Here is a 22,415-nt window from a genome sequence, read left to right as displayed (position 1 = left end):
GGTGGGGTAGAGTTCTGGGAAGCAGTTCTGGGTCAGCCTTGGGCAAAGGCAGCTCCTGCTCACAGGGCCTCCAGCACTCACGTGGCTGTCCCTGTCTGGAAGGGCAAGGTACTCTTGAACTGAATCATGGTCGTGCTCAGCTTGAACTGGGTGTAGGCAACCACAGCACTGCGGTACACCTCCAACTCCTGGCTGCTCTCCTCCACCACAGTGTGAGCCGGTTCCGGGGCTGTCTTGACCACCTGCAAACAGAGGAGGGAAGAATCACTGAGCAGAGCCCAGAAAGTCAGGCTGAGAAGGGAATCTTCTGGCCTCCAAGATCACTAGAAAGGACCATTCCCTTTTACTGCCCTGGAAAGATGACAAAACTGGGACTGCTTTGCTACAGTACTTGTTTCTGCCCACTGATCCAAGCGGTCACTACCACAGTTGTTAATACACCCAGAGAGACTACAACTGCATTCCAGTCCCTGTACTTCAATCTTGCACAGGGCCTGGCTTTTTTCCTCGTTCCTATAAATCCAGCAGGTCTCCAAACTAGGGTTAAGTTCCCCTGCTGGAGCTCTGTGGATGGAGAACCCCAAGAGTGAAGAGTTCTAGAAAGCACCTTTTTCTTCTTGTCTTAGAAGAAAGTGCTCTCCAGGTCTCCTGTCTGGAGCAACTGCTTGGAGCTGGGGATGGGCATTTTGGGATGTGAAAGATCTCACTAGGAAAATCTCCAACTGCAGATATTCTGATAGAAAAGAGGATGGTTTAGAGGCCTTAAAATGGTCCAGAAACTCGGAAAGAACCTCCACCCAAGATGAGTGTGTTTGGCAATAATGACAATGAAAGTAAGACTCTTTGGAGATGATCCTTCTCCAGACTCCTTCGTAGAGTCATGCAGTGCCTGGGCTACTCCATGATGAGATATCCCACACCAAATACAGAGACCACAACCAAATTCTCATGCAGACAAAACTTGGAGTTCACCAGCACATGCAGGAGAAGTGTATTTCTCTCCACTTCAAAAGAAGAGACAGAGTGCAGCAGACTAAATTCCTTGTTGGTAAAAGGGCACCAATCAGCTGAAGAGATTTCTAACACCGTAAAATGGGATAAAATCGTAAAACATTGCCTTCCATTCTACATGGGCTGCAACACTTGTGTTTGTGGCCCACACTGAGGCTTTGGGTGTGGCTGAAGGTCTCTTATCAAAAGGCTTCCTCCTCTCCTGTGTGTGTATCCGGTCACTGTGCCTCCACCTTTCCGTTCAAATGCGCTGCTGGTGAACCTCATGGCTGTCCAATGTCCAGAGGAAGCAGGAGCTGCTCAGCCAGCAGTGATGGTGTTCTAGTGGTTCTTTTTGTAAAACCCGGGTTGGCTTTTCTTGCCATTTTGCTTCTTACCTGCTTTATTTTAGGCCGCGTGGAGGCTGCTGGGTCTTTCCTGGTGGTATCCTTCCATGTGACAATGCACATTTGGTCATCCCAGTCAGGAACCTTCTTTTGTGGCAGCTCAAAGTTGACCTTGGTCATCTTACATTTCACAAGGTGCCTCCTGAAGGTGGCTGGGACATCTGATTTCAAGATCACTGTGATGTCCTTGGCACAGCCAGGATGGAGGTGTCCCACCTAGGGAGAATCAGGGAGTCAAGACCAAACTGGAAGCACTGCCAAGGGCAGGACTGACAGCAAAAGGGACTGACGGACGTGGTGAGCAGCTGTGCCAGGAATCTGCACCTCAGAGTGGATTTAGTGAAGTTTGATAGACAAAAGTATGAACAGAAGGTGCCACCTCCTGTAACATGAAACCTTTTCTGCAAGGCTGGCAGCCTTGGCCCAGCCAAGCCAGGGACTGCATCTCCCACGTGGCACTGGAATGGGCTATCCGTGGTATGTGAGCACTCCCTGCCAGCTCCTGGGAACACCAGGGCAGGGCCTGAGCAATGGGGAAAGGCAGAGCAGTCCACGCTCACCTTGGGGGAGAACAGGAATGGGGCATCTGCCTCCCACTCAAAGCGCAGGAACTGCTTAAGGCTGCGGTTGGTGACGGCGAAGGTCCTGTAGCAGCGCTTCCCGACAGGACAGTCCCCAAACTCGATGTGATTCACTCTGACAGCTGTTAAGGAGGAGAGCAAGGGATCTCAGCATGCAGGGAGCTCCACCTGCCCCCTGATGTGCACAGACACCTGCATGTTCAATGCTTCCTTGCTCCAAGCCTTTCCCCCTCTGAGAGGGAGCTCCCCAGGCAGTTTCACCACTTCCAGGGACACATCCCTGAGCCAGTGACATGCAGCACAGCACACACTGCTCTGCATGCATGGCTACCACGCCCACAGGCCACCAAGTCCCGTGGGAGACAGCCCAGGCCTGGCTAGAGGGAGGACACACATGATCAGATATTTTCCTCTTCCTTGCTCCACCTTGGCAGTCTCTCCTCTCTTACCATCAGTGATGTCTTTCTTCAGACTGCTCTTAACATTCCTTTCCTGTGTGTCATCCTCTAGTCCAAGCAGGGTGAATTCCTCCTTGTGGCCTTCACCCACCAGCTCTATTAGGGTCTCGTTAGAGTAGCTGTCCTTCACTAACACATGAGTCTTCCCTTCCAGATGTTGAGCCAGGGTGGGTTTGAAAATTACATCAAACCCAGTTGATTTCCCAGGACTCAGAAGGAAGAAAGGCTTCTTTGGGAGCTTGCTCGCTGCACAGCAATGGAAATCAGAGTTAGGTGGTACAGCTGCACAGAGGAAATATTTCCATAGCATACATGAGGAATAAGAGGTTGAAACCAGCTGCCTTCTAAGCACAGGTTCTACCCCCTGTGGTTCCAGAGTGGTTCCAGACCCTCTTCCTCTGTTCACAAGACGGCCACCTCCAGACACAGCTTAACCTCAGGCTGATGCCCAGCCCTCATTCCATCTGCTTCCAGCCAGCTCCAGCCATATGGAAAGCTGAGCCAAAGAGTGCTTTGGGCTTCTGCTGGCTGGCTGTGTGCTCAAGGGCTGTGTCTGTTCAGGCTGGTACCTTCCCACGTGCAGCAAATACCTCAGAGGGTCCCCTGAGGTAGTGGCAGTCCCCCACAACTCAACCCACCACGTCTAGAAGAACAGAACTTGCTACAGCTTGCTAGGAGGAGACCCTGCAAAAAGCCCCCAAGAAAAGCTTGGGGGACAGAGAGCCCAAGGAAAGAAACTGTGCCTAACATCTGGCTGCTGCTCAGAGAACCAAGAGCAGGGCACACGTTTTCCCTCTGTGCACAATTGCACTTCATGGTTAATGGATTTACCTTTTCCAATGAGTTCCTTTTTCACATCTCCAGTGTGGAATACCTTGACTGGGGAGGTCCTGCCTTTCAAGAAGAACATTCCATGCTCATCCTCCAGGAGTAACATAAACTGAGAAAAGAGAAGCCAGAGCACAAGGATACTGTGAGTCCAGGATGGCACAGGGACTGACACTGCAGTGCCGCTGGTCCCACACGGGAGGCCAGCACCTCTCCCACTACAAACAGCACTTAGCACAAAAGTTAAGTCAAACCAGCCAGGGAAAAAAGGGCATCCAGAGGCATCTGGATAGAAGTGACACAGAACCAAACAGGGCAGAAAGTAATGAGCAGAATGTATTTAAACCACCTCTAAGTCTACTTAAAATGTTATAAACTGGGATCAAATACAATCTAATGGAACTGGGAAATCACACATGCCCATGAGAACAAAAGGTGGCCTGAGAGACAGGGGAAAATACTCCACCACCTTTCTTGTGTTCAACTTAAAAAAGAAAGACTGGGCAGAAAATTTCCAAGAACTCCCTTCTTGGAGAACAGACGTCAGTCCTTGTTCAAAAAGAATTTCTGACACCTCTTTCCAGGTTTGCCATGTTCTTTGGGACCCTTCCCCTGTGCCACAAGCACTTGTTCCCAAACCAGACCATTCCTCGAGCAGGTCCTCCTCACCTTGACAGGTATGATGCCATCGTTACGGATGACCAGAGGGAGCACCTCTGAATCCCACAGCTGGAGCCTCTTGAAGCGCAGCACGGCGTTTCCCCTCTCGCTGCGAGCACTTGAGCACACGACTGTCAACCGCGGCTCGTGCCCCTTCCCGCTGATGGTGAAGGTCAGGATTTGGGGTTCAATTCCCACAGAGCTGCAGGAGAGGCACAGAAACAATTTCAGCTGGCACTAGCCCACTTCTCACTGGGCAAGCAAAGCAACAAGGGCCACCCACAGTGTTTTCCTTGCCTGGTGCTCCTGTACCCCACAACACAGCCCCCCACCAGCCTCTTCCCAATCCACTCAGGGCCATTCACAAGAGGAATCTGCTCCAAAGAGCCAGAGCCTTCCACAATAACACTTAAAAATAATTCCACTTAATTGAATTATGCAGCACAGCAGGTAAATGAGAAGGCACCAGATGAGATATGGCAAATCCCCTGGCTGCAGTGAGATGAGACTTATGCAACAAGCAAAAGCACAGCATGAAAGCAGTACAAAAGCAAAAAGGCAAATAGAAATGATTGTCACTAGCAGTAAAGATCTTTTCCAAGAACAGTAAAAAAGCAATTGCTCATTAGAAATTAGACTTCTCTTGCTCCAATTCAGCCACTAAAGGGTTGAGGAAGGGCAGGTCAAAGCCCCAGTTCACAGGTCCCAGGGCAGAGGAACTGGGCTCCTCTTTCATACCAGCTCCAAACACTCACATAAAATAGCTTAATGAATGCCAGGGGGTCACACAGGATCACTTAATTTTACAGAAACGTGACTGCTGACTTGCTGGCACAGAAACTGCTTCATCTAAGCCTTTGTCGTTGGAAACCCCCAGCTCAGCTGCAGCACATCTCAGTAACTTGCGGTTGGCCACCTGTACTATTTCCCTGTCTTCACAGTTCCTCACACAGGCTAAAGCATCAGCCTCATTCTCCTGCTCTAAGGGCTATTGGCTCCCAGATCATCTCATGCCAAGTACTCTGCCTAAGGCTACTGACAGCATTAGCGCTAACAAGAGGTCTGTGCCTTCCCAGGGGAGAGGCAGCTATCAGTGAGGCCTCCCCCAGTATTTCACAGGCTCAGTTACCCTTTTGGGATGACAAGGGAAGCCTTGAAAGTGCAGTTGTAGTTCTGCTCCTCTGGTGGGGTGAAGGTCACCATAGCAATGGCATAGGATGAGCCGGCAATGGACATCTTGACTGGATACAACTTGAAAATGTTTTTTATAGGGCTTTTTTCCTTGAGGGAACCCAGAGAGCAATGTTAGGAGGAAACACCTTTCAACATGACGCAGTTTTATCCATAAATGCATTAATGAGAGCAGTCCCAGACACTGTGTCTTCCTTCCTGCTTCCCTGGGCAGGCTCCCTCCCTCCCAGGGAATGCCGACCTTGTGCTGAAGCACTGTGTGTTTTGAGGGCTGGCAGCTGCCCCAGCCTATCTGGGAGGTGGGCATTGCATGGAAAACCCTGCAAATGACCTAGAACTGGCCTTCAAGGAAAAGGAAAAGCCAGGGAGCCTGAGAAAATGCTCTGCTTGGAGTTCTGGCATGTCAATTCATAACTGAGAAAATGCTCTTCTTTGAGCCCTGGCATGTCAGGTCATAACATCCCCTCTCTGTGTGTGCTTCCCAGAGAGGTTCAGAAGGATTCACTTCTCCCACCGAAGACCCAGAGGTGTGAGCCAAAACCAAGACATGCAGAATTCCACACAACTGCTCCCTGGTTCTGCTGCCCTCCCCTGCAGTTTGACCTGCACTGAGCTAGCCTTGTCTGGGCCACAGGATCAATGCACCTGGAGAACAAAACAGGCTCTCAAACGGCCCTTAGAGGGCAACCACCTCCTTGGCCTTCTGTTCCACCTTGGCCTCCTGTTCTTACCTCTCCAGACAGCGGTTTGATGGAGAGGACCACGTCACATGGCAGATGGCGTGCGTTGTAGATACTGAAATGAGCTTCAGCCTCTCGCCCAACCTGAATATTGCTGAAGATGAATCTGTTCTCATCTGTGACGAACAGGCCGGCGCCTTTCACCGACTGCATCTTCTGGACGAGGTCGCTGCTGCTGCAGATCGGGTAGTCCTCAAAGATTGATGTGACGTCCTCAACAAGTGCTGTGGACACACCAGAGGGATGAGCACGGAGAAGCCTCCCTGATGTGTTTATCTGGACCCTGCTGGCCTCTCAGAAGGTTTGATAAGCCCTTTCTGCCCGGGTGACTGCTAAACCCAGCCTTGGGTGGGGGAGCTGGCTGAGGATGGAGCTCAGTCAAACTCAGCCTTAGAGAGCATTGCTTTCCTTTTATCCTTCCATGCATCCCTCTCAGCTGGGAGGGATGAGTCCACTGGTGGACTCGAAGAGGGCTGGAACCTCTGAGGATTTTAAGGAGGGAACCCAGGCCTAGCATGGCTCTCTGTCCAAGCAGCAAGTTCAGGTGCTGATCAGCAGCAGGTGTGACCAAGGGCACTGTGGGCAGTAGGTACCTGGGAGGCAGGACTTGGCAATCAGGGTAAAGGGAATGCCGAGGGGATTGTCCTTGGGGTCTCTGCCCGTGATGTCAACGTAGAGCTGCTTCTCACACGTCCCCTCCTGCCTGGCAAGGCATTCCACTGAGATTTTCTGCTGGCCCCCGGGACCGATGGAACCGGAGCAGGGGGACACCGTCAACATGCCAACACTGAGGCGACTCTGCAGGAAAAGTTCCAGGAGAGGCTGATGGCTAATGGCTGTGCCTTGAGCACCCCAGCGAGGAATATGTCCTGCCTTGGCCTCCAGCTGGGCCCAAGCACCCAGTCCCAGGGCAGGGAAGGATAACTCCATGGCCCAAAGGCAGCCCCAAGCTGAGAGCAACAAGCCAAGAGGAGCTGCAAGCCTGTCCCAAGTGGCAGAGAGAAAGGAGTTTGAGGGTGAAGACTGAAGGTGGTAGCTGTGATCCTCCAGAGGTAACAGAAATAGCAGAGAGCAGAAATAGCTGTGAGAAATGATGGGAGGGAACTGGGAAGAAGAAAAAGCAATGTTGTCTGAGCTCTGTGGACCGGGAGTTCAGTGGGGGATGTTTTTGCTTCTGTGGTGCCCACAGACCTACGCTGCCTCACAGCTAGCAAACACAGGACCTGCTCCCCTCTGTTGACCCCACAGCTCCAGGTCAGAGGCAGAGTACAGGACTGCCAGGGGGACTGAGCAGACACTGGACTCCATCCTGCAGACCATGTCCCACCCTGTGGCGATGAGCCCCCAGCCCGGGCACAGCAGCATCTTCTCACATCCCCTGCAGCAGCACTGCTGGGGAGCAGGAGTCACCCACCTGTGTCGAGGAACTTGATTTCCTTCTCAGTGAGCACTTTGCAGATTCCCCTTGCTGTAAACTGAGAGGAGAAAGCAGAGGTATCTGTCATGCTGAGCTCCCCTGCCTTCCTCTGAGGCTGAGGCTGGCCTTCCTCCTCAGAGAGGAAAGCCTTCCTCCTGATGGCTCCCAGAGAGCAACCTGCAGCTCCCAGTGCCGGACAGAGCAGCTCTGTCACCACCTTCACACTACACGTGGGGTACCGAGGTGCTTTTTTGCTCCCTCTCCCCAGGCCAGGGATGCAGATGGACAATAGCCCAGGTCTCCTGGCTGCCTGCCCCTCACCAGCTGTGGGGCGCTGCCTCCTCACACAGGAAGGGTGGTGCAGGGCTTCTCCTACCTTTTGCTTTCCAAGGCTGATGCCTCCTCGGGTGCTTGGCGGATGCAGAATTTGAAGTTGAGTGTGCCTTTGTTGTCCAGCACGACCGTCAGGGTCTTCCTGGAGCCCTTGACCATGGCTCTGAAGTTGATGGGTGAGGCAGGCTCAACGCTGCACTTGCTGTACTCGGCTTTCGCCGACACCCTCAACGGGATGTTGCCGACAAGCTCGCTTCCTTCACCGGAGCTGGCATCTCTCACCTGCGTCCACAGGAAGGGAGGTGACCAAAGCAAAGAGGCCAGCCTCCACCCCAGCCCCCAGCCTCCACCCCAGCCCCCAGCCTCCACCCCAGGCCTCCAGTTTACCCCTCCCATTTTAGGCACCTCCTCCAGAGTCCACTTAGGAATTCTCAGCTCCACTTAGGAAGCCTCCCAAATGGTTTTGAAAGACTGTTTGTGTATGTAGGAGAGAGGATTCTCCAGTCAAAGCCCTCCTTCCATTAGACACCTGTGGGAACCCAGGGAATATCCCCCTGTCTGCTCTGGAGTGCTCTGACTCCCAGGAAAACACTGACTTTGACCCTCATTCATGGAGAAAACTTCCAAAGCCTCAAGGTAAACTAGAGACCACAAAAGTGTGAAACAGATTGTAGAGAGTACTTTAGTATGTCACATAGGGGAGAAATTTAGGTTTTAGCATTTTTAGTATGTTATAGATGGGTTCAAGATGAAGGATAGAGGGTGTTGTCTTGAGTTCCTTTCTTCTTTCTCCTTCTTCCTCTTTCTTCTTGGGTTTAGGTGGTATCTTGTAATTAGGTAGAAAAATCTGCATTGCGGGTCGTTAGGGGTCAGTTATTGGGTTAGAAAGGGAAAAATGTCACTTCTTAATTGGGTAGTTTAGTTTTTGATTAGACTTAAAAAAACCTTACAGCACGAGGTTGTTGGCCATTTTTGTGCTGTTTTCACGCATGCAAGGTCTGGGCACAGACAGTGTGCTGAAGTTTTGGTAAGATAACAATAAAACAAGAACCTGAAGACCAAAGAAGTCCAATGTGTCTCTCATTCCTGACATAGAACTGTTCCAGGAGGGTCTCCCCTGCCAGGGGAGCCCTCAGGGAGTTGACCAACTTGGGGCCCACAAACTCACGGGCACCTATCCTGTTTATGCTCCCAAAACACCATGTGATAACGCAGCCTGGCCCAGGCAGCTCACCTGACAGTACAGGATGGGTTTGTCCTTGAGGAGAATTTCTTTTGTGGGGTGGAAGAGCATCTCAACATCCACGCCAGGCTGGGAGGCAGTCAGCATGCCCGACTTAGGCTCAACAGTGAAGTGGGAGGCCATGTCTCGCATCCTGGGACCTGCACCGCCCAGCATGAAACTGGGGAGAAAGGGAAGGGATGGAGATCTCTGCAGCTAAAAGTATTGGTGCCACCAGCACAGCCTGGACTTTGCATAGGACCAGAAAAAAGGAAAAACTCTGCTCAGGGAATCCTGGATCTTGACAGAGAGTGCAGACAATCATGAGGTTACTGCAAGAAAGCTCAACACTGAAAGTTTTCATTCATTTCTTTACAGAGTCTCAGAAAGAGAAAGGAGGTGACCATCAAAGAAAGGCAATGAATCTCAGCACTTCAGTGGCTGAAATTTTGGGGCTCTCCTTTGGGCTCCAGCTGAGCTCTGAAGAACTGTTGGTTTGTGGCTGGATTCTCTGGTGAAATAACTGATATTAGAGAGCCCAGGGTTTGTACTTACCACGAGGTAGCCAGCATGGAAACAGGTTCTAGCCATTGACAGAGGGAGAATTCAGGCCTGGGAATCCGAGGAAATGCTCACTACCAGGCAGCTGGGCTTACCTGTACTCAATGTTGTGTGCCCCTTTGTTCTGTAGAGTCAGGACGTGCTTCGCATTATCGAGGACATTAATGGTTCCAAATTCCAAACTTCCACCTGGACCTGCGGAAAACCCACAGAGCGAGGTCAAACACGGTATTTGTGAGCTGCTGCAGAATACACCAGGTCACAAGCTACATGGAGGTCTTGGCACAAAACCCTTTTCAGTAAGTTTCCATTCTTGAAGGTGTTTTCTAGCTACTTGTCTGCCCTTTCTCTTCTCACTCAAAAAATCTGCAGGCTTAGTAGCTAAGGAGCTCAGCTCCCATTTCCTCACTTCCAAGCACAAATCCAATTACTTCATATGCTGTGCTGAGCCTATGGGGCTTGCCAACTGCCTGTTCATGTCACTGCTGTTTCAGAGCCCCCAGATCCAATCTGCTCATGAAGCTGCACACTTCAAAGGTCAGAGGAAAGAGACTTAAGGCTGTCAGTGCCCTGACGATGCTTTATTCCACACAGCTTGCAGGGTATATGCTTTATGCATCCACGCCATACTTGCATGCTGTCCCATCCCATCCCATCCCATCCCATCCCATCCCATCCCATCCCATCCCATCCCATCCCATCCCATCCCATCCCATCCCATCCCATCCCATCCCATCCCATCCCATCCCATCCCATCCCATCCCATCCCATCCCAGTGCTTTGGTCACCCAAAGGTAATGCAGTGCACCTGCACTGCTTTGTTTAGGAGGCATCCACTGACCTTCAGGCATGTCAAAGCTCAGAGAAATGTTATAGACCTCTGCGGAGATTTTGATGTTTTCGGCCTGAACAATCCCCAGGATGTTTTCTGGATCTGAAACCTGAGGCAGCAAGGAACAAACACTGCTCAGATTGTTCTTTTGGTAGACAGCTTGTAAGTCCTTGTCTCTGCTGGCTGCTTCCCTTGTGGCCTCCCTGGCTTCACAAGCGTTGGAGGACACCCGAACTTTGCTAACCTGTTCATCTCATGGGCTGCCCCAGTGGGATTCTGCCACAGTAAAACACCCTATCAGCCCAACTCTGCACTCTTCAGCAGGGAATGCTCTCTTGGAGAGGCACAGAGATGTAAGAACAACCACAAGAAGTGTGAGGTGTCTTAGAGCAGGTGGCATTGACAACCCTCTCCAATTGCTTAGCACCCTCTCTGAAATGCACACCTAAACCATGGGGAACAAAATCCCAGGGGGAGAGTTGTTGCACTGTGGAAGACCTTCAGACAAAGTCCAATGTAGAGCCCACGCTGCAGTCTGTACAAGCAAACAACAACCTCCAAGCACCCACAGGGACAAGGTTGTGGTACAGGCTCAGGGTGCAGTGTCTGGTTATCTGGGGGGACGTGGATGCACTGCACGTTCTGGCAAACGCTGTGTAGAGGCAGAAGTTGGGGTCACAGCACCCTTGTGTCTGTCAGGTGCAGCTCTTCCTGCCCCTGCCCCCAGCAGCACACAGCCCCTCTCACCTCTAGCTGGAGAGTCTTCTCAATGCTGCCCATCTGCCCGGCCCTGAAATGCGCTGTCACTTCAAACTCTGAGCGGGGATCAATGGCGCCGTTATCTTGTGACAAGGAGAAGTTCTCAGCAAGGTCATCCAGCCCGCTGAGCTGCCAGGCCACGGGCAGCAGGGTGTCGTTTCTCAGGACCAAGGTCCTGCTGTCAGTGCTGCAGAGACAGGAAGGCACTTGGCATCAGCTGCTGGATGGCCACACCAGCCTGGCCACTGAATGCAACTTGGAGCAGCTCCATCCATGCCCTGGAAACCAGAGTCAAACGTTTTCTCTTTGTCACAAGACTTGGAGTGCTTGTGGGATGACTGACCTGTGCAGAAACTGCTTGTTAAAAGACAGCTCCAGGGGGCTGACCTCCAGCTTCATGCGCACCCCAAGGCAGCACAGGCTGAAGACCACTGGCTCCGGGTTCTTCCCAACGCTGCAGATGAGTTTGTCTTGCAGGAAGCCAGGGGAAGTGGGGTATGCCCAAATGGTCAGCTCCTGGACATGGCCCCACAGGAAGAAACAGAAAGAGCTCTGTGTGAGAGCAGGAGGAGCAGCCCCTGGGCACTTCTGCGTCCCTGCTCTGCCTGCCCCTCTCCTACCTGCTTCTGCTTTGGTTTCAGCGCCATGCTGGGAGGGTCCAAAAGGAACGTCTCTGCTTCCCCAGCATTCTCAAAGGAGAACTGGACCTCTACATCCATGGGGGAGCTGTTGAGGATGGTTATATTCTCCGCGTTGCCAGGACAGTTCTGGGCCTTGTACCTGTCCACAAAAGGGGAAAAGGCTGCAGAGCAGACTGTTGCCTTTGCCACACACCAAGGAGAGCACCGTGTGCACCCGAGGAAGTGATGCTGCAAGATCCTGCTCTAACAAACAAAAGTGAGAAATGGATCCCAGTCAGGGGCATGGCCGTGTGCTCGTCCTTGCCTTACTCTGATGCCTTCCCCAGCCCAGAAGCCTGATGATGCTCAGGCCACTGCAAGAGTTTTTAATACAATGTAAATTCAAAGATGCCTAGAAAAATAACACTACACCAGGCACATGGGTTCTTTCCCCTTCTTTCTTGGGGGGCCTTCCCTGCAGGGTATAAGGAAAGGCTTTTGAAAAAATAGTTTAGCTAATTTCTTTCATAAAAGTCATGAAACTGCTTTGGATTTTATGGGTTAGCGCAAAGTCTGAGAAAGAAGCATAAAGCATCAATTCCCAAGAGCAATGCAAAAAGATAACAAATGATCCTTCTCTCAGGTGTGGACATTACTTTGGATTAAAAGGGTTAAAGAGGCAAACAGAAATCCCAGACCATCTATCAGTCTGGCTAAAGATTGTCTGTTTTTTAAAGTATTTTGATTTCATTTACTTGGGTTGTCAAAATAGCCCTTGCCCTCCAGAGCTCCCATGGAAGCCAGAACTTAATACTAAATGTCATTAAAAAGAAGTGACAGTAAAAGTAGAAATACACAATAGCTTAAATGACAAAGTGTTTAGGCAGACTTTACCCAACAGTGAGGATGCATTGTCATTACAGGGAAATGTAATTCCTGCTGTACGTTACCCCCAACACCCATTGGCAGGTCAATAATAAAATCTTATTAATGATTACAGGTTAATGAAAGGTTTACAAAACCATCTACAGAATAATTGCTCAATCAGGCTACCTGCAGAGCTCAAAGCACTTCACAAACCACCATAAAGTTCATTTCCTAAAGGGTGAAGCTGAAATGTGGAGGGGGACAGAAGTTGCCCCCGAGTCACCTTTGGACCGGCAGCAGCAAGGGGGCCACCAAGGCACCCACTGGGCAGGCAGAGCAGCTCCTCCAAGGCTCATTTGCCTCTTTTCTGCTCAAGTTCACACATCTGTGGTCCCTCAAACCCATGTGTCTCCCAGGACTCTGCCAGGGACTGCCCTGGGCTGTGCCACCAGGACAGCCTGTCTCCCCAGGCGTGTCACAAAAGTACAGGGCCCAGCAGGGAGCACGTACCACTCTCTTGATTTCCCACACATCAGCGGCCCAAAGTGGAATCGCTCTGTGCTTTCAACATACTCCTTGAAGATTATTTCATCTTCCTTCATGGTTTTCCTCCACTGTGGAAACACCACCCTGGGCAGAGAAGGCGGGGAAGGAAGAGCTGTGAGATGCTCCGAGTAGGAAATGTCGTCACAAAGCCAAAACCCCTCCTGGAGGCTGAGGCACCATCTGCCTTGCCAGCTCCAGCACAGGAGGAGGTGCTGGGTGACCTCAGGCAGCACGATCTGCCCAGGCAGAAGCCCCAGGGGTCAGCCCTGGCTGTGGTTCAGGGGCAGCAGTGGTGTGGGGGCTGCCAGGGGCCAGCCTTACCATGGGTCCTGGCTGATGCTGGGGTACAGGCCGGTGCCACGGCAGGGCAGCTCGTACGGGCGCTTTGTCTGCACGAGCTCAAACCTCAGCGTCTGCTCAAACTTCCCTGGCTTTTTGGTGGAGAAGTGAACCTTTGGTTCCACCTCACCGTGGGCAGGCACTACCCACCGGTACCGTTTCAGCCTGGCAATTAAAGAGGAGGCTTCAGACGTTGCTGAGAAGCAAACAAAACGAGGAGGGTGCACTCGCCATCCCGTGGAGGCACTGGCACAGGGTCGCCGTGGAGCTGGGTTCGGTGGACCTTGTTTGGCAAGAGGACCAAGAAGCAGAGGCATCACCTCCTCCTGCGTGGCTCACCTGAGGAATTCTGTGGGCATTGAGGCACTTTCCATTGTGCTTTTGCTGCTTGTTGTGGGGGAATCCTGGGGACTTTCTGTTCTCTGTGCGGACACCTGGCTCTCCTTTGCAGAGCTGTCTCTGCTGGCCGCTTCACCCATCTTTGGTTGGCCCTCGGCAGAACCGCCCCTCATATCTGGGGCCTCGGCCTAAGGGGAGAGAGAAAAGGGATAGAGAGGTGAGCCCTGAGGCATCCCCATCCTGGAGAGCAAAATGGGGCTTTCTTCACCAGCAGAAGAGAGAATAAATAAATAAGTCCACCTGCCCATGGACTTGGTCTTCCTTATTGGTGTTTCTTTTGCCTAGGACTGTTGGAATCCTAGATACCGAGAATTTTAAACTTTCTGTGCTAGAAGGCACAGACTTACAAAAGAGCACTGCATTTGACCTGAGGCTGTAGAGAAGACTCCCAGAATTAATTAATAACACTGAAATTACGAGTGTGTAGTTAGTTAGAAGTGTGTAATGTCACAAAGTAAAAAACTTAGGGTTTAAGGTTTTAGAATATAGAAATAAAAATGAAGCAAGATAAAAGCTTTAAAGCAAAAGCAAATTCTTCACCTTCTTTTCCCTTCTTCTTCATAAAGTTAAGTAATGTACTTAGAAAAAAAGTCCACATTACAGGCTTTGAAAAATCAGTTATTAAGTTAAAATATAATAACCTAAGTATCATTTCTTAGTTAAATAATTTAATTTTAAAAATCCTCATAACAAAAAATAGTTAAACATTTTATACCTTACCAATAAAAAACTACAAAACTCACAGCCATGAAACTATTTTGCTAATAAAAAATAATAATACCTAAAAATAATAAATACCTAAATACAAACATAAAATACCATCTCAAATACCTTCAATCCCAACCTCAAGAAAAAAAAAACAACACCAAAAACCCAACCAAAAAAACAAAAACAAAAAAAAACCCAAAACAAACAAACAAAAAAAACCCCACCTAGGACAACCCTTCTCACTCAGGACCCTCTCCTCAAAGGAGGTTGATGGTTTAGGTGATTTTTTACCTCTTGCGGTGCCAGGAGGGTGAAGGGCTCCACACGCCCTGCAGGGCCCAGCCGCTCCTCTGGGTACTCCACTATGGAGAGCACAGCAGCAGGGGGAAGGGGAGGCCCGTCGGGATGCAGCCCCAGGTGTTCCAGCATCTAAAACAGAAGAGGAAATCCTGCTTGTACTTGTGTCACCTTGATCCTCACAACTCCTTTAAAGGCACTGAGCTTTAGGCAGTGGGGTTTTTGATTTATATGAATAGAAGTGCTTTGTTGTGCCCGCTGGGGTGAGCGGGCTCCAGAGCAGAGGCAACAGCTACAAGCAGGACCAGGAGAGAAACCTCTATGGGTATTCTCAGTTTAGTCAGAGAGAAAAAGAGAGGTTTCTGCCAGACTAGAGCCTGGGAAAGAGTTGCAAAGGAATGTAAATAATCCTCTGTCTCTCTTGTTGTTCACATTGTTTATAGATATGGTCTGCCACTGTGCATCATTCACTGCACACCAATGGTGTGAGATTTTTTACTTTAAGACCACTGAAATTAGTCTGCACGATGCTCTCCATAAAGAGTGATGTATTTGAAATGAATCAGTTGAGTTGTGCTGTTAGAGTTCACATCCTCTAACTCCAGCCTTCTGGAGTTCTCTCATTCTCGTCCTGCCTCAACAGCGACAACCCTCTCCGGAGTGCCTCAGCTGATGAAAACAATGACCATGAGCTGCCCTGTCCTGTTCATAACGATTTCCAGGCTGGGAAACTCTGAACAGACAGGACACTTGTACACAGAGCACTGCCACTTCCTGCCCATCTGAGGGATGGTGATAACCTCCCCATCCACACAGATGTCATTGTGGAACATCATCAGGGGCCTGGACAAGGCTCTGTGCCATTATCACCTCTGGGGACACAATGCTCCAGGGCCCACAACCACGGCAAGCTCAAGATCTGAGCCTTGCAGGGTTTTACCTGGTCCTCCCTCGGGATCTCCCCCATCATGGCCCTCGGATCTGTGACCTGCATGTCCAGGCACAGCGCCCCGTCACGGCAGTCTCTGACTGCCCCTTCTGCAATTTCACTTTGCGCCTCCAGCTGAAAGGACTGACGACTCCTTGGGCCTTCATGGTTTTGTTCAGGCTTCTTCTCCACCTTCTCCTGGGGCTTATTGGTCTTCTGAGCAATGTGCAGCTGGCACAGGTCAGCCCGAGAGACAGGATTGCCAGTCGCTTTCACCATGGGCTCAGAATAGCTCGTGACAACCCTGTGATATCCTGCAGTGCAAAACCAGGGGGAAAAGTCAGCCTCCTGCCCACCTGTGATCCTCATCCTCCTCCACAACTCCTCAGACCCTGGGAAAGGAGACTTGGTGAAAGCAACATGAGCTTCTTCTTTTGTTGCTAGGAAGGTGCAAATATAAAAGAGCCAGTGATATTAGACCTGGCTGAAGAACTCATCCAATCCTAGTCTTTATGGCTAAGGGACACAAGGGAATATCCTGATTATTCCCCCAGTCTGGCAGGCAGATAGGGGCTTGCTTTGGCTACACTCAGGGTTGGTATACCACAGCCCTTCACCCAAGACTTTCTCCACCAAGCTGGAGAACAGGCAGTTGCTAAAAGCATGGGCTTGCCCTGGAGAGCAAGGTGAGAGTTCAGGGTGTACGGAATGGACTCCCAGCTGTGACCACAGTCAAAACAGACACTGCCAAACCCTCACTGTTTTTCTGACCTGGTGCTGCCTTGCCCTTGTCCTCAGCCTCAGCCTCAGCCCTGACCTTGGCCTTTGCCATGGTCTTGAGTTCTGCCTGCTGAGCCTTCAGCCTCTTCTGTGCTCCATAGTCCTCCAGCACCTTTGGGAGCAGCGTCCCACCCACGGCGCGTGGAGGCATTAAAAAGCTCTTTGGGTTCTCAGAGCCCAGTGCCATCCGCAGGATCTGTGTGTGTAGGGAAGAGAAACCATAGCAAGATTCCTTTTCTTGCCTTTTATCTCACATACTCAACAAACCCGATTTCTGTCTCCTCCCTTCCTCCCAACAACACAAACTATTTAATTCCTCCCACAGCATGTCGGCAGAGCTGGCCTTGCCCTGGGGATTGCCTCCATCTCCTGGCACAAGCCCGGCAATGCTGGAGTGCTGAGAAGCTTGGGCAGCACGTACATGGGGACCAGACCTGCCTTCTCACCTTCACCTCCTCAAAATCCAAGGAGTAAAACTCAATGGGGAAGCTGCATGGGTTCTTTACCACCGCGGTGGCCTCCACCCCATCGCTGTCCACCAGCACCCATCCCATATTTAGTGCTGGGGGGCTGAACTCCAGCCGTGGCTCCAGACCTCGTCCTGAGAGGTGCAGCTTTAAGTGATTGCTGCTCCCACACATGTTAAGCCTCAGTTCATTCTTGTAAGACCTCTGAAAAGAGAAAAGTGGAGACAACTCATCCATGAAGTCCCAGGTGACAGGACCCCAAATACAACAACGCTTGCCCCAAGGTCAGGGTGTTATCAGTTCCTCCAAGGTGAACAGAAAACAGGTATTTACTTCTGCTAGGGACTACAGCACCTGTGTCCTGGGTCTAGTAACTGGCATGAATCTTGGTGTGCACTGAAACTGGGTATTTGGGTATCAGATGGATGTACAAAGACTGTCAGGCATTTTCATCTGGTCATGCAGGAGTGCAATGCTCATGGGAAGGGCCCTTGGGGTTACAGTGTCCAGGCACTGTCCTGGCACTGCTGCATCAGGCAAACATCAACTCCAGGAGAGGGGCAAATCAGCTCTCGCTGGCCAGAAATAAGGGTCATCTTCCCTGCTTAGTGTTTGGCTCCGGTCCAAGCCAGACACAAGATGGTTACATCTCTCCAGCAATTAAAAGATCCCTGGGAATGTTGGTGAGCACAGAAGCACTTTTGTCCATGCTGGTACACGCTGCCAGTTTCCGAGACCCAGCGGCCACAGGCAAACTACTTTTGGGAATGCTCCATCCTTTAAGTTGAATCCCCAGCTGCACGGCAATGTGCAGGCAGGCCAGAGCCCCAGGGACTGCTGGCAGCACAGGTGACTGTCCTGCCGTGCCCAGGAAGGTGTCTGGTGGCTGATTTGTCTGTCAGTCCTGCAGCAGGATGAGCCCAGCCTGGCCATTCCAGGATTATCCCCTGCGAGTGTCTGTGACGCCGAGTGTCGCAGGTGCAAATACAGCCAGGCAAGGGGCAGGCTGAGGGGAGTTGGGCACATCCCCCCCATGTGCTGAGAGGCAGCCCTGGTGCTCTCTGTGCAAGCTCCCTGTGGGCATTTCAAAGCACATCTCACGGGAGGGCTCTCTGGGGTGAACTGAGCCACGCTGAGTATGTGTGGCAGCACATTTCTCCTTGTGCTGCCACAAGTATGGGCTTTGCAGAAAGCTCCCTGTGAAGGCAGAGCTCATACCACACTCTCTGCACCAGGCCCTCATTTCCAGATAGCCCTGACAGGCCTCCCGGGCTGACACCTGCCAGTCTCACCTCCTCCTTGGGTGTAAACCAGATTTGTAAGTTCTGCCACCGTTGTGGATGAAGGGTTCCTTGGGAGGGCATCACTTCAAAGGGACAGGGCTCATCCTCTGGCGCCCGCTGCTTCTGGCATAGGGCTGGTGTCACGTATTTGTGCTGATCCTTCTGGGCACAGAAACCAACCGTGTGAGGTCTCCTTGGTCTGCGAGGACAGAGCCTCACTTCCTGAGTTCTCTGAGACACTGATGCAGTGCTAAGAGCACCCACAGCCAAACCAAGAGCGGCCCCCATAGCTAGAGCTGGAGGGAAAACCTGTAGACAGGGCAGGCAGACAGGGAACTACTGTCCTCAGAGGAGGAGGAATGGGTGAAGATGGCACAAAAGCAAAGCATCCGCTAATGGAACAGGCTCAGGCAAACCAGCCTTGATCCAGACCCTCAGAAGCTTCCTCCAGCATGCTGTAGACCCAAATGCTCAGGCAGCCACAGGAGCAGAAAGGGCAAGAGACACAAAGAAACCCAGCCAAGAAGTTACGTGTTCAATGTTGCCTGTGCTTTACCTTCAGAACAGGCTTGATGGACCATTTGCAGGGGGCTTGGAACCGGTTGTAGAGCCGGATGGTCTCAACCTGACACTGCCCAACAAGGATGTCAGAGAACTGCAGCGTGTTCTTGGAGAGTTCAAGTGACGGTGCCAGCACAGTGGCACAGAGGCGGATGTGAGACGTGGGGCCATTTGTCACCTGGACAAGGACAGAGAATTCAGCAGAGGGTGCAGGTGACATCTGCTGCTGTGCCCAGCCTGCTGCCTGCCCCAAGAGCTCTGGTACCTCTATGGGCAGCAGCACATCCACGTCACGCGGTGGCTGGTGGGCACTTTCAAAGTGCACTTCAAACGCCACGCTGTGGCTGGGGGGCAGGCTCTTTATCAGGCCTAGGTCCACGCTGAAACCTGGAACAGATGAACACAAAGCAGCTGAGATACCCGAGGAACACGAAATGTGCCATAAGCACATTAAAGCCTTACAGGTGTTCTGGCTGAGAGGGCTGGGGAAAGCCCCACGCTGTTCTGTGACCTGGATAAAAACTTGGAGTGCACCTGAACAGCCCTCAGACACAGTGAGGCACTGTGATGGAAGTGCAGCCTTGCCTCGAGGCCTCTTTTGGAAGCCTCTTTTGATCCACCAGAGGATCCCACTGGCTGTTTCTTCAATAGAGGATAAATACAGGTGCTCTGACAGTGTGAACTCCAAACAAAGCATTTCCAATACACAGCAGACCCCACTGGTTGCCAAAACAAGCCCACAGAGTGCCCAAAGAAACTCGATGCTTGTGGGAGCCAAGGGCAGAGGATGCTGAGAGGTGACCAGGGTGATGAGCCCACCTGGCCTCTGCACTGAAGCGTTAGGGCAGTCACAGGAAGGCCAGGAGAGGTCCCTGGGCATGGATGGCCAGGAGAATTCTGCCTCTAAAGCTCCCAGCAGGGGCACTGAGAAGAAAACAGCTCAAAAACCTCCCCAAATTCAGTGGCTTAAGCTAATCTGAGACACCTCCTTCAAGGCCACAGGAAGTGTCTCCAGCACTGCTTACCTGTATCCTGCAGGGCAGACAGATCAGCCTGGAAGGACACTGGGATCTGCCCTGCGTTGGTGATCTCCAGAGTGCTTCTCTCAGTGAAACCCTTAAGGACAGGGCCCATGTCCAGGATATACTCAGGCAGCTTAACTCTGCAAGGAGGATTAAGGACAGTCCTTAAACCACAGCCTGGTTGCATGTCCAAGAGGACAGCCATAAATAAAGTGGCTATTTCTTTATTCCCCGCTGTAAAAACTCAGCTCAAGCCCATGAAACCCGTGGCCTGACCACCTGGCAAAGAGTTAGGGAAGTCAGGAGGAGTCCTGACAAGTCCTAGGTTGTGTCGGCTACTAACAGTACCTGCAAATAAAATTATTTAAAATGGACACTGCCCACAGCTCCTCTGCCATGAAAAGCCAGTACAGGTGAGTCCACTGGTCCTCCACTGGTCTCAGTGGAACTGCCCAGCCTGGGGTACAGCCTGAGGCTGAAATTGTTTGGGGCCTAGAATGTGATTTGCCTGCACAGGAAATCTTCTTTGCTCTGCAACCAGACCACATGATCTGCTCTGCAGAGCATCTGCTTCCTGCATTGAAACCTCTGCTGCTTGTGCTGCATCATGATGGTCACAGGGACCCACCAAGTTTCCTAGACAAGCCCTGCCACCCCACCAGGATTCAAGCCATCTGATTTGGGGTTTTAAAGGGTTTGCTGACATGTGCAGTTCCATTCTCCTTTTGTTTAGTGTGCTCTGTTAGTTGGAACCACGACATCAGCTGGGAGCTGTCTCTTTCAGAGCTAGTCAGCAGGGACAGAATTTATCCTGCCTGGAAGGGCTTGAAGGTCTGCACTGGGTCCCCTCAGCTCTAGGGACAGAACCCCACACCTGTGGGGAGCTGAGCAGTCCAAAGCTCAGCGTGGTGCTGGGGAAGGGAGGACACCCCACTGCTCACGTGTGGCGTGTCACAGCCACCGGGACCAGACCCCTTCTGAAGTCCAGGCTGTTCCCAGCTCTGCAGGCCCAAGGAGCTCTCAGGAGAAGGGGACATGGCTGGGTGTTCCCCATGGGGCACCTGGGGATGGGGATGGGAGTCCCTACTCACTTGACAAGACTCTGGCGTAGCTGCTTGTTAGGAAACCTGCTCTTTGGGAGATGGTATGTGAGCCTTTTCTGCTGCTCCAGAGCAGCCTTCTTTATCAGCATCCTCATCGTCTTTATCTGCAGCTGAGTGTTTGGCTGGGGAAAGGGAAAAAGTGCCTGGTTAGCAAAGCTCCTTCCCAAGGCCCAGCTTGCACCTGAGAAAGGATCCCACCCTGCTCTTGTTGGGAGGGGGTGTGGGGTCCTCCTGTCCGGCTGCTCAGTGTCTGTGACACCCCCTGCTCTCTTAGCCAGGACCTCATTTCCAGGTAAGTAACTCCAGCATCTTTGCCTACCCAGATTCTTAGCAAAGCTGCTCTGGCCAGGCAGACAGACCAGCCAGGAACCTTCCAGAGCTCCAGACACTTGCCTGCTCCCAGCCAGTACCAAGGCAGCTTGGACAAAAACTGTCTTGAAAGGGAACCAGGACCAAGCTGGTGCCTCTTGGAGATGAGCACCACCAGCACAGCCCCAGGGCACAATCAGGCAGCCGCTGTTAAGGTCTGTAACTCTGGCAGGGCTTGGGTTGGGACCAACAAACTCCCCAGCAATGACCTGCATCTCCTTCAAAGCACCATCAACTCCATCCCTGGAGCATGGCCTTCAGGACCTCTCCCTGGGGTAGCCGGGAAGTTGATGCAGCCCCAGAAGAGACCATGACCAGAGTGGCAGCCCTAGGGGCAATGCTGAGGTGACACAAGGTTGTAGGTGGGCAGGGAGGTCCCAGGTACCATCAGGGCACTGGGGAGCTGCTGTGGGCTGCAAGGGGCTCAGGTGACACGGAGAAGGTGGCATGTGCCAAACGGGGCTGCAGCTGTTCTTACTACCATGTCAGAGCCAAGCAAACGGGGCTTCAGGTCCTGAGGCTTCGCATCCCGAGTCTCCGAGGTCTGAGTCTTTGGAGTCTGAGTTTTCAGAGTCTGAGACTTCAGGCTCTGAGTCTTCTGAACAACTTTTGATTTATTCCTCTGACTAGACTGTTGCAGGGGTTTTACAGTCTCTTTCAGTAGCTTCTCATGTTTTTCATTTTCTGAAGGAATAAAACGTCCGCAAAGAGAAGTGTGAGCAAAGTGCCAGTCCCATTTCAGTTGGGAAGTCCCTGCCTCCCAACACTGGTTTCTTCCAGAAAGAAATCCCTCAAGCCCACTATGGGAAGTGAATGCTGCTGCTCCTCGCTGAATCCTCACGTTCTCTCCCTCCCCACCGAGGAGCATCTCATCCTCGGCAATGTCACACAAATCCAACCCTGCCAGAAGCCCTGCCAGCCTCTCCTACAGCTTTCCCAAGCCCTTCACTCTCGCCACCATCCTTCAGGACCCTGCCAGATGTGCTGGCAAGATCTGCAGGATGGCTCCTGGGACAAAGCCCACATGGCATCCTCTGCTCAAGATTCATGAAGCAACCAGGGGGGCTTGAGTTGGCCTGGGAGTCCTGCAGGCCTCCAGGCTCGGTGGGGGTTGGCATGAGCTGCCCCATGGGCTTACGGTGGGGAA

The 22,415-nt window shown here is 51.8% G+C and overlaps 2 protein-coding genes across 2 annotated transcripts; both read right to left on the bottom strand.

Annotated features, from left to right (window-relative positions):
* Positions 1-543: 543 nt before the first annotated feature.
* On the bottom strand, positions 544-5,164 carry LOC140681551 (hydrocephalus-inducing protein homolog). The gene is made up of 7 exons (XM_072921463.1): positions 5,054-5,164; positions 3,934-4,126; positions 3,268-3,376; positions 2,428-2,682; positions 1,958-2,100; positions 1,389-1,613; positions 544-564 (listed from the first exon to the last, which is right to left on the bottom strand). The coding sequence occupies exons 1-7, from the start codon at positions 5,158-5,160 to the stop codon at positions 544-546; spliced, it is 1,053 nt and encodes a 350-aa protein (XP_072777564.1). The 5' UTR covers positions 5,161-5,164.
* Positions 5,165-5,780: 616 nt separating this feature from the next.
* LOC140681550 (hydrocephalus-inducing protein homolog) lies at positions 5,781-19,909 on the bottom strand. The gene is made up of 16 exons (XM_072921462.1): positions 19,800-19,909; positions 19,040-19,161; positions 18,770-18,952; positions 16,910-17,134; positions 14,750-14,887; positions 13,691-13,878; positions 13,334-13,516; positions 12,977-13,096; positions 11,600-11,759; positions 11,323-11,495; positions 10,968-11,166; positions 10,230-10,329; positions 9,484-9,583; positions 8,840-9,008; positions 6,449-6,653; positions 5,781-6,079 (listed from the first exon to the last, which is right to left on the bottom strand). The coding sequence occupies exons 1-16, from the start codon at positions 19,906-19,908 to the stop codon at positions 5,781-5,783; spliced, it is 2,673 nt and encodes an 890-aa protein (XP_072777563.1). The 5' UTR covers position 19,909.
* Positions 19,910-22,415: the final 2,506 nt, after the last annotated feature.

The sequence above is a fragment of the Taeniopygia guttata genome, chromosome 37, assembly GCF_048771995.1.
Source record: "Taeniopygia guttata chromosome 37, bTaeGut7.mat, whole genome shotgun sequence".
In the NCBI taxonomy this organism is placed as follows: Eukaryota; Metazoa; Chordata; class Aves; order Passeriformes; family Estrildidae; genus Taeniopygia; species Taeniopygia guttata.
Note: the sequence above shows the minus strand (reverse complement) of the source record. Positions and strands in the feature narration are given on the sequence as shown.

Excerpts from the sequence above, each read along its gene's own strand:
- LOC140681551 (XM_072921463.1), bottom strand. The coding sequence starts at position 5,160 with ATGTCCATTGCCGGCTCATCCTATGCCATTGCTATGGTGACCTTCACC. Across the intron at positions 3,377-3,933 it reads ATGGCATCATACCTGTCAAG|TTTATGTTACTCCTGGAGGA; the intron begins GTGAGGAGGACC and ends CTCTTTTCTCAG. Across the intron at positions 1,614-1,957 it reads CATTCCTGTTCTCCCCCAAG|GTGGGACACCTCCATCCTGG; the intron begins GTGAGCGTGGAC and ends GATTCTCCCTAG.
- LOC140681550 (XM_072921462.1), bottom strand. The coding sequence starts at position 19,908 with ATGGGCCCTGTCCTTAAGGGTTTCACTGAGAGAAGCACTCTGGAGATC. Across the intron at positions 18,953-19,039 it reads ATGTGCTGCTGCCCATAGAG|GTGACAAATGGCCCCACGTC; the intron begins GTACCAGAGCTC and ends GTCCTTGTCCAG. Across the intron at positions 14,888-16,909 it reads TGGATTTTGAGGAGGTGAAG|ATGCTGGAACACCTGGGGCT; the intron begins GTGAGAAGGCAG and ends CTTCTGTTTTAG.